The sequence below is a fragment of the Vicia villosa genome, linkage group LG6 (assembly GCF_029867415.1).
Source record: "Vicia villosa cultivar HV-30 ecotype Madison, WI linkage group LG6, Vvil1.0, whole genome shotgun sequence".
NCBI classification, from domain to species: Eukaryota; Viridiplantae; Streptophyta; class Magnoliopsida; order Fabales; family Fabaceae; genus Vicia; species Vicia villosa.
The window spans coordinates 117,339,803-117,354,352 of record NC_081185.1 but is presented as its reverse complement, the minus strand read 5'-3'; the positions used below and the strand labels follow the sequence as shown (position 1 = coordinate 117,354,352).

At 34.7% G+C, this 14,550-nt stretch overlaps 2 protein-coding genes across 2 annotated transcripts; one reads left to right on the top strand and one right to left on the bottom strand.

Moving 5' to 3' along the window:
* Positions 1–4,507: 4,507 nt before the first annotated feature.
* Positions 4,508–6,119, top strand: LOC131609708 (uncharacterized). Its single transcript, XM_058881495.1, has 2 exons — positions 4,508–5,075; positions 5,606–6,119. The coding sequence occupies exons 1-2, from the start codon at positions 4,617–4,619 to the stop codon at positions 5,645–5,647; spliced, it is 501 nt and encodes a 166-aa protein (XP_058737478.1). The 5' UTR covers positions 4,508–4,616; the 3' UTR covers positions 5,648–6,119.
* A 1,377-nt stretch (positions 6,120–7,496) lies between these two features.
* On the bottom strand, positions 7,497–14,181 carry LOC131609707 (glutamine--fructose-6-phosphate aminotransferase [isomerizing] 1). Its single transcript, XM_058881494.1, has 11 exons — positions 13,820–14,181; positions 13,552–13,724; positions 13,318–13,429; positions 12,540–12,685; positions 11,236–11,400; positions 10,510–10,870; positions 10,165–10,415; positions 9,950–10,064; positions 8,475–8,730; positions 8,217–8,385; positions 7,497–7,905 (listed from the first exon to the last, which is right to left on the bottom strand). Exons 1-11 carry the CDS (start codon positions 14,067–14,069, stop codon positions 7,822–7,824), a joined length of 2,082 nt encoding a protein of 693 aa, XP_058737477.1. The 5' UTR covers positions 14,070–14,181; the 3' UTR covers positions 7,497–7,821.
* Between the last annotated feature and the right edge of the window lie 369 nt (positions 14,182–14,550).

The window sequence follows — 14,550 nt, the reverse complement described above, 5'->3', positions numbered from 1 at the left end:
TTGAGCCAAAATGACCTGTCATCATTAATATATGCTTAAAGATCTATCTTAGCATACTTCCTTGTGTATGTTGATGATTTATTACTTACATGTAATTATGCCAAATTCCTTACAAGCTTTATTACATCTATATCAAATAGGTTCTCACTTAAGAATATGTGAACTTCTCATTATTTATTGGGAGTTGAATTCGTCCCCACAGCCGCATACATGGTTCTATCTCAGCATAAATTTATTCGTGATATTCTTGAAAAGTTTGAAATGGAATGAGCCAAACCATCTCCCACACCTCTGTCCCAAACAGCCACCCTAAACTTGTATGATGGAACCCCAACAACAGACTTCGCACACTATAGGAAAATTCTTGTACCACTTACATACTTAAACCTTACAAGCGCGGATCTTTCCTTTTCCATCAACAAACTCTCATAGCTTATGCACAAGCCTACCATATTGGATCTTCAACATCTCAAGAGATTGCTTCACTACTTGAAATCTACAATGAACTGTGATATTTTACTGCGAAAACCAATCTTGCTTACCCTGACGCAGATTGAGGTGGTAATGTAGATGATCGAACTTCTACCTCAACATACTTAATATTTTTCTGTTGGAAATCCTATCTAATGGACATCTAAAAAGCAAAGGTTGGTAGCTATATCATCCTTTGAGGCGGATAATCGTGCAATAGCAATAGGAGCAACTGAACTTATGTGACTTCTTAAATTACTGCAAGAGATACGGGTAGCAATTCAACAACTCCCAAGAATTCTATGTGATAATATAGGAGCAAAGTATCTGTAGTCAAATCTTATCTTTCATACTAGGATAAAACACATTGCTATAGATTACAATTTTATTCGAGAACAAGTCTTAACATGAACTATACATGTCTCTCATGTATCCACGAAAAATCAATTAGCCGACATTTTCACAAAACCCCTAACAACACAATCATTCCAATATTTAATATCCAAGAAACAAGTTATTGATTGAAACTTGCTCTCGAGGAAGCGAATTGGAGCGTCCTGACATATTAGATAGCAATACTACATAATCATGCATATGGTCAAACAAGTCCGGTTAATTTATAGTAATTATTTGATTTGCATTTAGCTATACATTTAAATCTTATAATTACATTTAATTTAATTATATTATCAATTGTCAAGGAATATCTTCTTATTTATGTATTTCATTCACATCAATGAGAAAACAATTGTCTGTTTTGTTTGTTTATAGTTTATACCATACGTATATTTTTTTTTTGTTTTATTTCAATTTTAATATTAGTTTGTTCACAAATTAAAATTCAATATATTAATTCTTACAATCTAAATAAAATACAATTGATTTATCTCATCAAATATCTTTAAAAATTAAAAAGTATGAACAATTATAAGTTTTATTCATTTTAAATATGTTTTTAGAAGTAATAGATGCAAGTTGGGCAGTAATGATTCATATCTCGCTTGAACATTTAAGTTAAATTTTTATTTTAACATGTAAATCTTGTTGATCGATATTACATTTGTTTCAAGTTACAAATCACATTGTAAAAGAAAATTTTCTTAAACTATAAGCCAATTTATATTTTCGCATTTAAAACAAATGACTAACATGTCAATTTTATTTTTAATAGCATATTATAATTTTTTTAGTGATAAAATGTCATATTTTTGAAATAATCGTAATGAAACAATATCATATCATCAATTTTATTTAAATGAAAAAATATTAAAGATTAAAACAGTTTGAATTCAAAATAAAAAATAATTTTATAAATGGGTTAAAATGGTGACATTAATATAATTAAACTTTTATCATACTAATCAAACATTAATGATTCTTTTTCTATTACACCATCTACTACTATTTATTATTATTCTCTACTTTTTTTTTTCAACTCTTTTCAACTATTTTTTTTTCATGTCATTAATAATTAACAAGTTTATAAACTATAGATTTTTTTAAACACAAAATTAATTATATTTCTAAATTTATGTCAAACAACTAAAATACTTTTTGATCAAAGGAAACTTAACTCATATCATTTATAAGCAACTGTTTGATACAAAGAGGTGGAAAATTAAAAATGCTACGCCTAGTCCAAAAATCAGCCGCCTTTGCTAAGGCATGAGCAACCGAATTCGCTTGGCGCTTTACAAACTTTACCTCAAAGTTGGGGAAATTAAGCAATAAATTACGAATAGTAGAAATAATAGAAAAAAATTCAGAAGAACCAATGAGACCCGTCCTAGTAGCTTGAACCGTATTTTGTGAATCACTTTCGAAGATAACATTCTCCAACCGAAAGCTCAATAGCATTCTGGATAGCTTCTTTGAGTGCCAACGCTTCAGCTTCGATGATAGGAAAAGACCCAAAATCCCAAGCGGCTCCAGCATGAACAAAATTCCCCAAATGGTCTCTAAAACACTAACCTCTATTAGTGGTACCTCTTCTAGTATTAAAACCCGCATCTACATTGCTTTTCAACCTACCATTCGTCGGCGGATTCCAATTCAAAGGTGGTTGGTAAGATTGCTCCCGATCACTACTTTCCTGAGCCAAAAACCACTCTCGCCAACTACAAAAAGCATATAATCCAAGTTTAGAGTACCCCTCACTCTCATTATTCCAAATCATATTATTACGATTTCTCCAAAGAGAGTCAATCAACACCGCGGCTCTACCCGCCACCAAACTATCCTCTTTACTACGAATATCAAGAATCAGAGAAGAAGCATCATGAAAAGAATGAATACGAGAATCAATAATATGGGACAAACCTGCAATGCTCCAACTCTGCTTAGTAATATTACACCCGAAGAAGACATGCCAAGAATCTTCCATATGATGATCACAAAATGGGCAAGCACCAGGACACAAAGCATGATACTGTTGTAACCTCTTTCTAGTGGGCAAAACATCCCTACAAATCCTCCAAAGAAGGTGTTTCACCCTAGGAGTCGCCTTAATATTCCACAAGCTCCGCCAATCTCCCTCCACACCATTAGACTCCGAGTTTTTATGCTCCTTAATCCATAACCTGTAACCCGATCGGACACTATAGCAACCATTATGTTATTCTTTCCAAACCCATTTGTCTTCCGCCACATCCTCAACCAAAGGCGTCTGGAAAATATCCTTCGCTACCGCAAAATCAAACAACTCCCGAATTAATGGACCGTTCCATTGTTTCCCATTATTAGACAAGAGCTCATTAACACTAAGATCGTACACCCCTTGATTTTGAGGACCTTTCACCCAATCACTATTATTCTCCCTAAGCCAAGGAGCACCCATTACTAAAATATTTCTGCCATCACCAATACTCCACCTACTGCCCAAGAGATAAAAGTTTTCTAGCTTGCCAAATACTCCTCCAAACAAAACTAGGATTATAACCCAGATTAGCCTCTAAGAACAACGAGTGGGGAAAGTACCTTGCTTTGTAGATTCTGGAGACCAATGAATGAGGTTTGGTCAAGAGATGCCATCCTCTCTTAGCCACCATAGCCATATTAAAAGACTTTAGATCACGGAATCCTAACTCTCCTTCGTTCTTAGAACCTGTCAACCTATCCCACGACATCCACCTGATACAATTGTGATTACTACTACCTCCCCACCAAAAAGAATTAAGCATCTTCTCAATATCAGAAACAATACCATCAGGGAGAATAAATAAACCCATAACATAGGTAGGAATAGACTGAAGCACCGATTTTATCATAACTTCCTTCCCTGCTTTAGATATCGGTATACCTTTTCATAAATTAATCTTCTTCCAAATTTTGCCCTTTACATATCCAAAAGTGGCCTTCTTGCTCCGACCTATAAGAGACGGGAGACCCAGATAGGTTCTCGTACCTAAAACATGACGAACTCCCATAATGCTGGCCAGATCCTCCTGAGCAGGGATACTGATATTCTTGCTAAAAAAACACCTCTGATTTTGAAAGATTGATTTCCTGACCAGACGCAACAACATAAATATTAAGGATCTCCATAATATTGTGAACCTCCGTAAGATTTGCCCTACAAAACAAAGAACAATCGTCAGCAAAAACCAGATGAGACACACTAGGTGCTCCTCTGCATATCTGGACCCCATGAATCTCACCGCTAGCAACAACACTTCTAACCAGAGCCGTCAGGCCTTCCGTAATGAGAATAAAAATGTATGAGGAATCAATAATATCCCTCTCTTTAAACTCAAAACTAATTCACTTTTTTTTCCTAAATAAAAATAAATAAGTAATATAATTATTCAATATTAATCATTTAATTCAACTAATATTTATTTAGATGATGACATTAAACATGTTTAATATTGAGTAAATTAAAATTTAAAATGAAAGATAAAAAAAGAATCAAGCATATATTTTGACAAAAAGAACAAACAAACGTGTTAAAAAAAACAGAACATAACAAAGTAACAAACAAACAAACAAAATAACCAAAAACAAAAAAAAAAACTATTAAATTTAATGTTTTCACTTACCCTTCGGTGTAATTAAGGAAAGGGAAAGCCGAGAATTCTCAACTCCAAAATCTTAGGCGATTCCTTTCTCTCCAGCCTCTCTCTCAGCCCCAATAATCATCATAATCGATGGCTATGGCTGGTGGGGTTTCAATTTTGCCATCTATTCATCTTCTTCTCCTTCTCGTAAGCGTTTCTTGGTATTGTACCTTTGTTAAGGGTTCAAATTCAACAACCATATATGATGAATTAAGGGCAAAGGGTCTTCCGGAAGGGCTTCTACCGAAGGGAATAACACGGTATGAGATCAATGGTACCAGTGGTGAATTTCAGGTTTGGATGGAAGAACCGTGTAATGCAAAATTTGAAAACGAGGTTCACTATGATCCGAACATTAAGGGTACCCTAGATTATGGTAAGATCGGGGGATTATCTGGTATGACTGCTCAGGAACTTTTCCTATGGTTCCCGGTTAAGGGCATTCGTGTTGATCTACCTAGCTCTGGTCTCATTCATTTCGATGTTGGTGTTGCTGATAAACAATTCTCTTTGTCCCTCTTTGAAGATCCTCCTGATTGTAACCCTCAGGTTTTTTCATCCTCCCGTGAATTTTTAATTTTTTTTAATCAAAAATTCATGTTTTCTTAGATGGGTATATCAAATTAGGGTTTTTTTTAATATCTGGGTATCTTAAAGTTGTGATTTTTTTGGATTGGGTGCTTGTAATTCAGATTTTTGATGGGTATCTTAAAGTTGTGATTTCTTGAATTTTGTTATTTGGATGTCTTGAAGTTGTGAAAATTATGGTTGGGTATATGAAATTTAGGGTTTTTATGCCAAAAATGTAGCATCTGTTATATTAGTCCATGTTATGATACATGAATTTAGGGTTTTTCATGGTACAATAGTGTTGATGATTGGAGTGAGGTTTCAAGGTATGATCTCATGTAAACAAGTCATGGACTTTGCCAATTATCGCCAGCTAATTCTAGTGGCTTAAAACTTTGCTACCAGAATATGCATTCTACATATTGATTTTGACCTAAAGAGAGTTATATGTAAATAGATTTTTATTTGAATTTGAATTTTTTAATTAATTTGGTGTTTGCTTAATTCAGGTTAATGGTGATAGTGATGATGTGCGGAGGGCAGTTTGGTAGAAGATAAGGATGTCGGCGCATTTCAAATAGATCAATCAGTTTAGCTGTGCTTGTGGTTGGTCTTTGTGAAGGTGTTTTTGTACAGTCATGGTCTTTTTCTTTTTCTGCTTGGATTGGAATCAATCTCCTCTGTCAAGGGACAAAGGATGACAATTTTGGTGGTCAACAGCAATGGCCTATATGGTTTTGGCAAAATCTGTGCTAGTCAGGGATGTTGGATAAGGTTTGGTTTTGCTATTAATGTTCTATATAGTACTAAGGTTTTGTAATTTGTATTTCGGTATTGTCATTTCTACAAACAAGTTTTTCAGGCTTGTTTTGTGTAGATTCCAGATTCCACTATTTTAATAAAGTTTAGCATAATGTGTTGGTGGTTCTTGTATTGTAACTAAATTTGATTCCCTACACTTTGTTCTTTTATGTAAGATAGTCCCATTTGCCTATAATTTTCAATTTTTGCTTGTTGGTTCAATTCAGTGGGGCAGTTTTCTCTAATAATGTGTTAGGTACTGTTTAAAATTTGTTTGTTGTTCCATATTGTATTCTATTATCTGCATAATGTTCTGTCATGGTCCTACACAGAACAAGATTTTTGTGTAGATTGAACATGGAAATGTTTGTAGTTGGCAAATACAGTACCTATGATTATGGATAACAGGACAAAGGATTTGTTTTAACATGTTATAAGAGTGAAGTATCTACCAACTTCACTGAAAACTAACCTCAGTCAAAAAAGCTGACATTTTTTTAGTGTATCTGAATATTACAATTCGTAAAAGCTTTTTGATTAAAATTTTCTTTTCTTGGTTGTTCCAATGATTTGACATTTTGTAGTGTACTCGTATATGTTTAAACAAGGTTTTCAATTTTATTTAATTAAGTTATAAGAGTGAATTCTATACCTAAATTGTGAATGATGCTAACCTCTGCATGAGCTGTGGCCTGTGGGGGCCATGAATTGTGACACTGCTACACGCGTAATCCAACTTTAATCAATTTGAGTCGAATATTTTGGCATCTAAGATATTTTTGTCCACCTTAGATCAAATGATCAGATCTATGCGTAATAGAAATATCTTTTTGGCTAAAATGCGTAATGATAACACATTGAACATTCATTGAATAAAATGGCGTGTGGGACCTTCGAATGTTGCATGGCAGTAGTGTACCAATGTGATGGAGGAAAAAACTAAAATATGTGCAATGTTTTTCTTAACTAGGATACTGGCTACTTCTACTTGATATTGGATTGCAGATATCATTGATAAATTAATGCTACTTTTGGTTATCATATTTCTCTATTTAAAAAATGTAATGAAATATTGAGTTCAATAAAAATAAAAAAAACTACTGTAGTAGATATAAACCCCTTCAATCTACAAACTAATTAAAAAAATTATAATAAACTAAATTATCAATGAGGCTTTATCTTGTTACTCGTAAGATTAGTAAGATGTCATAATAGTTATTGAGTATGTTTTGTGATGATTAAGAGTGGGTATTTATGAACTCGATTATGTAAACAATATTGAAAAAAAAAACTTACGTATTATGAGATTGATAGTTATAAAGAAAAAAAGTTAAAATGATCCTAAATCAAGGAGTAGCAATGTTAAGAATTTGTTTATTTGACTGAAATAGAGAGGATTCTAGGCTGTGTCTCAAGTCACAACTGAATTCGATACTAATAAATTGAGATATTTGTTACAGCCCTAATGTATAACATCGTTCCGTGCAGATTGATAATTTTTTTTGGCCAATGTACAGTATTTGCTCATTAATAACTTCATTTTCTTCAAGGGCGCGTGTGGTGGGTGGTTTTCAGGCTAAAAAATATTGACGTGTAATGTAAGGTCATGCCAATTAGAGTACTCATTCCCATTCCAATTCCAACCATATCAAACAAATACATCAAATACCGCAAATAAATAATGCTTGATGTCTATTCTATCTGGTGACAAGCTGACTTGTAGATAAATCAGTGAGCCTACATCTATCGATTTACAACATGCTAATATGCTACCCTGCCCATGATAAAAAAATTCAAGTGTTCATCAAGCGCAATCATGTCGCGGTGTATGGAGTGTTATAAAGGACCTTGGTAATATATTTTGTCAGAATAATGGAAAAGAACTCAACGAACTTCTTCCTCTCTCCTTAGTAAACAAACTACTTTACTGCGTAGTGACACTCTTAGCAAGATTCCGAGGCTGGTCAACGTTAAATCCCCTCAGTACGGTGAGATGATATGCCAGTAACTGCAACAGAAAGAAATGATATGTTGTAATATATACTACTCACAAATCTTTTGAAGAATGCAAAGGAAGAAGCCAGCCTGTTATTTTAGATTACAATAAAATAGAACTGCAAAACTTGCACTTGTGGAAATTAGACGCTCATTTTATTTTCAAAATGAGAAAATACAAAGAAGTTCATGGAATAATAATGAATAGAATCAGTAGCAACACAGTTGAGAATATGTTAATATAAAGACAGACTAATATTATCCCTTTGTTTAGTGTACTAATATTAGGAAAAAATAAAGTACAGTTAAAGGTTAAAAAGATACCTGTAATGGAACAACATTAATCACAGGCTGAAGACAATCCTCAACCTGTGGAACTTCAATTGTCCTACACGATTTACCAGGGCATACAGAAGCAGCATCCCCTTCTGAACACATAACTATCAGACGACCTCTACGGGCATGAAGTTGCTGAATAACAGACTGCTGTTTGCTGCCAAATGTAAAAGATAAGGATGTCAATGTCAATGGGAAACTCCTAATTTCAGGTCTTAGAGCTACTCAACAGTTAATACAACCAACCTGAAGCAAGCATCACGTGTAGCAATAACAACAATCGGGAGACTTTCATCGACCAATGCCAAAGGACCGTGCTTCATTTCGCCCGCGAGTATTCCTTCACTATGCATAAGTGCCACTTCCTTTACTTTCAAAGCTCCCTCCAGAGCGGTTGCATAGTTGTATCCTCTCCCAAAGACAAGAAGAGACTGCTCAGCAATCAATAGATTTGCTAGATCCTTCATCTCTTGATCAAGCTCCAGCACCTCTCTGACTTTGTCTACAATTCAACATTTTAATTAGATTACTTTGATAACTTCTTCTGAGCTACTTCAGGTTGCACTTGCTAGTTTCAACAGTATTTTGAAGGATTTATTATACAAAAACTAGTTTGATAAAAATGAAAGTTGCCTACAATTCCCAAATTTCTAATTTTATAAATATTTTTCTATTATAGAATGTTTAGGATGCAAAGAAGCTCCTTCAAAGCAAAGCTCAAGGCATGCAACAAGCCTTTGCGAGAGCGTTGTTCTCACAAAAATTTTAGTAGATGCTGTTTGATTGTACCAATTGTGGTATCCCCGGACAACGGCAGCTGCAACCAAGTCCAAAACAGTTTTCCAGTAGGCAGGGTCGAGTATATGAATCAAACAAAAACATAATGTCCTGATATGAATGATATTTCTTTTATTAATATGAATCATATTTATAAATAGAACATTTAACTCTAAAGCTTTATTTAATGGTTCGCCTTATAGTTTTCCTTAACCCCCTCAACCTCTACCTAATAAAAATATATTTCATTCTATCTACCCTTACTCCTTCTTACTGGAATTTTCATGGGTCTACTTCACACGTGTCTATCTAAGAAGAGTCACAATATTCTACAATCTTTTCTTCAATGAGGCAATGAGCAACCTCTACTTTTTCTCTAAATCTCTAATGATAAAATTTATAATTCTATCTTGCCTTGCGTGACCACTTATTCCCTACAGTATTTTTATCTCAACAACACTAATCTTCATTTCGTGTTAACTTCTAACAACCCAAGCTCAAGTGGCACTTTTTTATCACAAGTTACACTCAAAGCATTCCTTCATTTCATGCACTCTGCATGGATCCAATGGTTAACATCCCACTCTACCTCCCTGACATTTTTGTATGATTGACTCGAGCAACTTAAAACGTTGGTTTTGTGGTATGGAATTGGCATGTTCTTTGATTTTCACTCCTTAACTAGTATTTGTGCACTTCTTGCTAAGTTTACATTTCACATTCTTTGCATTATTTAGGTGGAAACCGTGTTTCTAAGCATGTCTCCAAAAGTTATTTCGTTTATTTCTTCTCTCGCCTATCCAACTAAACCTACCATTCGCAAAACCCAATTTGTGGTACTACCAATTTTAGTATATGTTTGATAAAAATATACTAATATCTAATAATCAGTTTTCATAAAATGACAATAACTCAGTTTTGATGCTCAACCAACAGAAACTCACTTGGTAGGTCATAAAGACTATCTATGATAGCTTCTCTTCTTGCTTTATTGGAAATAGTATCGCCTCCTATTGCAAGAGACAGCATGGCCATCACTACTATTTGGCTTGTGTATGCCTATAGTAGTTGTAAGCGTGTGAGTAGGCCATTGGTTAAATCAACAATAGGACAATATTAAAAAATGAAGAAAACGACATCCTTTAATTTCAACACTTACCTTGGTACTTGCCACACCAATCTCAGCACCTGCATTTATATGAACACCGCAGTGTGTGTTCCTTGCTATTGCACTACCAACAGTATTTGTTACCCCAACACATAATGCACCATTGTCTAAAGCATATTGCAGTGCAAGTAAAGTATCCGCAGTTTCGCCGGATTGACTAACAAAAACGGCTGTATCTTCTCGGTATATTGGTCCCTCCCGATCCAATAAATCACTAGCGATTTCCATAGTAACAGGAATACCTATAATGCAATGTATAGAAAAGAAAACATTTTAATAGCATACTTTAAATATGCAAAAAAAAAAGAAAAATTAATGAAGTCATACAGTACTAACCTGAAAGTTCTTCAAAGATTGGTCTAGCTGCCAAAGCAGCATTATAACTTGTTCCACAACCAATGAAAACTATTCTTCTACTTCGCCTGATAGTTTTGAGGTGATCCTTTAGTCCACCTAACAGAACAGACTTGGATTTGCTAGATCCCCCACGTATAAGCCTCCCCCTCATTGTGGTTGTTAGAGACTCTGGTTGCTCATGAATTTCCTTTTGCATGTAATGCTCATAATGTCCTTTATTTATTTGCTCAACCTCCATTTCAAGAACAGATAATGCACGTCGCACTGAAGAAGCTCTGGAGAAAGAAGTGATGGGTTTTCCCATGTCATTCTCATACTTCAAAATAGAAACCCCGCCATCCTGAAACAACCACTTCCAAGTCAGAACAATAGTTTATTTCAAATTGACGTGATTATGACCGGCACATAGATCCATCAACCAAATGACCAGCACATAGATCCATCAACCAAATGCAACATACAGAAACAGTGAATGATATAAACAATCATCTCATCATGCCAGAAAGGGAGGAATGTGAGGGAAAGATGAAGTGAGTCACTAAGAAATCATGAAATCAATCTTCACAAAAAATACATCATTCTTATGGAAATATTTGTGAGGGTTGTTAGGTTGCTATACATTTCAGTGATTTGAAGTGTTCCAATAGACATAAAAATACATTAATTCGCAAGCGCATTATTGAAAAGGGAGGCTGCTGTATCTACCTTGATATGCACAACTTCACCATCCTCAATAACTAGCACTTTCTTGGTATGCTCAACCACAGCATTGGCATCACTGGACAAAAACAATTCCTTGGGCTTTCCATCTTTTGATAGGAATTTATTTTCCTCAAAAACAGAGCCATTATCCTTATTTTCTTCCAATTCCTGAAATTAGATCACTAAATAATTTAAACACTGTCAATCAGAATTCAGAAATTCACCATCCTTGCTCAATCCATGTATTAACCATGAAGCATAAATTAAAGCTATAAAAGACGGTATTGTTAAATAAATGATGGAAAACAAAGGATGATGGCTCAAGTGGTGATTTATAGAAGGATTTGTGGTTTAATAGTTAACTTTCTTAATTTCCTTTCACTTGCTTCTGCCTTTTTCATCCATGCTCTATGCACTGCATTTGCAGCTGTTATGTTCAAAATACTTCTAATTATTTCCTAATGTTTTGCAGGAAACATTTTACAGATAAAGAAGCATTATTACTTAATACTCTTGATAGTTTAACTCCACGGACATCCCTTCACATTGGCATATAGTAGGATACAGGTCTTGAATAACTCTGGAATAAATTTAGCTAGGTCCTAGGATTGTTACCGGGAAAACTTCTCATGTGATTTAAGCTGTTTTGGGCAGAGCAAAAAAGGCTCTTTTGCAGTGACCACAGTATGCTTATGGTTATAGTCATAGAGGAATACCAATATTTGGAATTTTTAAGGATGCTTATTTTTCATGTTGCTTCTTTTGTGGGAAATTGGTCTTCTTAGGCTTATTACAGTGCTAAACTAATGGTTATTTTGGAGGGTTTTCTTTGTGACTTGGAAAGGTACTTGAGACTAGCAAGCATAGCTCATACGATTTGCTTTTCTTGTTTTTCCTCTTTCGATCCAAAGACTCCTAAGGTATTTTACTTTCCCCTCTGCCATATACTTCTTTCCTTTACTAATCGGTTATATGAAAAACATGGTTGGGGGAAGAAATTCAAAATATAGGTTCTCAACAGTAAGGTTTTATTATTTGGATCAATCAGTCAAGCAATATAAAATAAAATTTATGATTATTAGACATAATATCCGTCAGCATATACTGTCAAGAGCGGTGGCATTTCAACAATTGGCCCACTTTCATGCATCATAAGTCGTAACACTGAATGCCAAAAAAAAAAACAATATTCCTCAAGAGGCCTTTAGGCTGTCTAACTAGAAGCATCATAAATGAAGTCTACAGAAACAGGTAAAACCAAATTAAGGGATCCAAGAAACTCAATCACTAAATTGGATGTAACTTACTTTAACACCTAGGAGCAGCGGGCTACCAAGCTTGCAAGCAATCAATTCATTAGGATAATATGAACTTTTGAAAATAAGTGCATAGGCTCCTTCAAGATGCCTCATAACTTCCAGCACAACTTGACTGAAGGTAACAACCTGATCACCTGCAAGACAATTGGAAAACTAAGCCAACACCATCCACAATGGCATTCACACCTCTTTATGAGAAGCGAAAAATGCAGCTGAGCTATAAACCTCCTAAGACTTGCACCAAATGTAAAATTCAAATATAAGAATAAACGAGAAAAAGCATAAACCATATTAATTCAAACTCAAAACGTACAAGCTTATCATATTATTGAGAACCAAACTGAATCATAATTATAAAAACAAATTCGTAAAAAATTGAGCCTAGCATTTCAGCACTATAAAGGGCAACTTTGTCGGTCTCCGCCTTCAGTCCATCTACTTCACAATTTCTATATAGAACTAACATTTACATCGACAGAGTCTTGAGAACTTAATCATGCTAGCAGTATTGTCAATCACATATGGCAGAAAATAGCGGCTTGTTCAAATTGTATAACTCTATAGTTCAATAGCTCCGCCATTTGACAACACTTTAGTCTAAAATACCGTATCAGAAAGCAACAATGATTTGTTCAAATTTCGCAACACTATAACCCTGTACCATTGCTATTTGACAATGATGTGTTTTGGTTTTAGTCCAAGTAAAAAAAGAGAGATACACTACTTAATCCTATAAATTTTATGTAAATTCTGAAACAGAAATTACCAGCAGCTTCATTTGCTTTATCATAAACAAACTTGGCAAGTTTGGGAATGACTTCCGTATCAGTTTCCGATTTAAATGTGAAGCCATGTAGGATCAATGTTGCCTTCAAAACCTGAACAAGAACAAAAAAAAAGCCTAAAATCCACACACCAAATCATACTATTCAACAAGAAAAATTAAAAAAGAATTCACGCAATATAACATAATGCTAGTGCTACTGTATAATCAATATACCTCATAATTAGTGATAACACCATTGTGAACAACCATGAATTCATTAGCAGGACCTGAAGTTTGAGGATGACTATTTCGCGGAGCAGGCTCACCGTGTGTAGCCCAACGCGTGTGCGCAATTCCAGCATGCGTACTGAAACTCTCCTTCAAGTTCAGTGCAGTTTCATCAACCTCTGTTTCCATTCAATTTCACACACAATTGCATTGTCAAACATCAAGAATCAAAAATCAAAAATCAAAAACAAGAAAAAGATCAGAGGATTTGAACCTTGGTATACGGATTTAACGAGGGATTCGATGTTGCCTTCTTGGCGGAAGACAAGAGGAGGAGAGGAAGTGAAATCGGAATCGGAATTGGAGGAGCATTGAGGTTTTGGAGGAGAAGAAGAATCGATGGCGATTCCGGCGGAATCGTAACCGCGATACTCTAACCGTCTTAAACCGTTGAAGAGAACCTGCAAGATGTAACTTCTCTCTCTTTCCACGTTGTAATTCAGATACGCGAATATCCCACACATTTTTTCTTCTTCTTCAACTCTTCTCTTTCTTTCGCTCTTCTTCTTCTTTTAAATTTGATTTAAATCAACTCGCTCTCTCAGACTCAAGACACTCGTTACTCAAATCAGTTTTTTATTTTCTATTTATAAAAAAATAATAATTAAGAAAAATAATCACGACTAATTACTAATAATAATATTAATAATATTGCGCCTAATTTATTTGACTTTTGGTGTCACGCGATCAAATCAGAAACTTCCACCTCTGCTTCCTTTCCCTTTAACGAAGAAAGAAGGTATTCTATTTTTTCACTTTAACTCAACTTTGCAATTTGTGAGGTGTTTTGTGTATTTTTGTGCTCTGAGGGTATTTTTGTGACTCCATTTCGCATCAGACTTTCTGACGCGGCGGTTTCTGGTTGGTTAGATGCGGTCAAACTTTGTAACTCTATTCGTTGATTTTTTTTTTACAGGTAATACTGGTTGGTTGGTTGGCGCCACT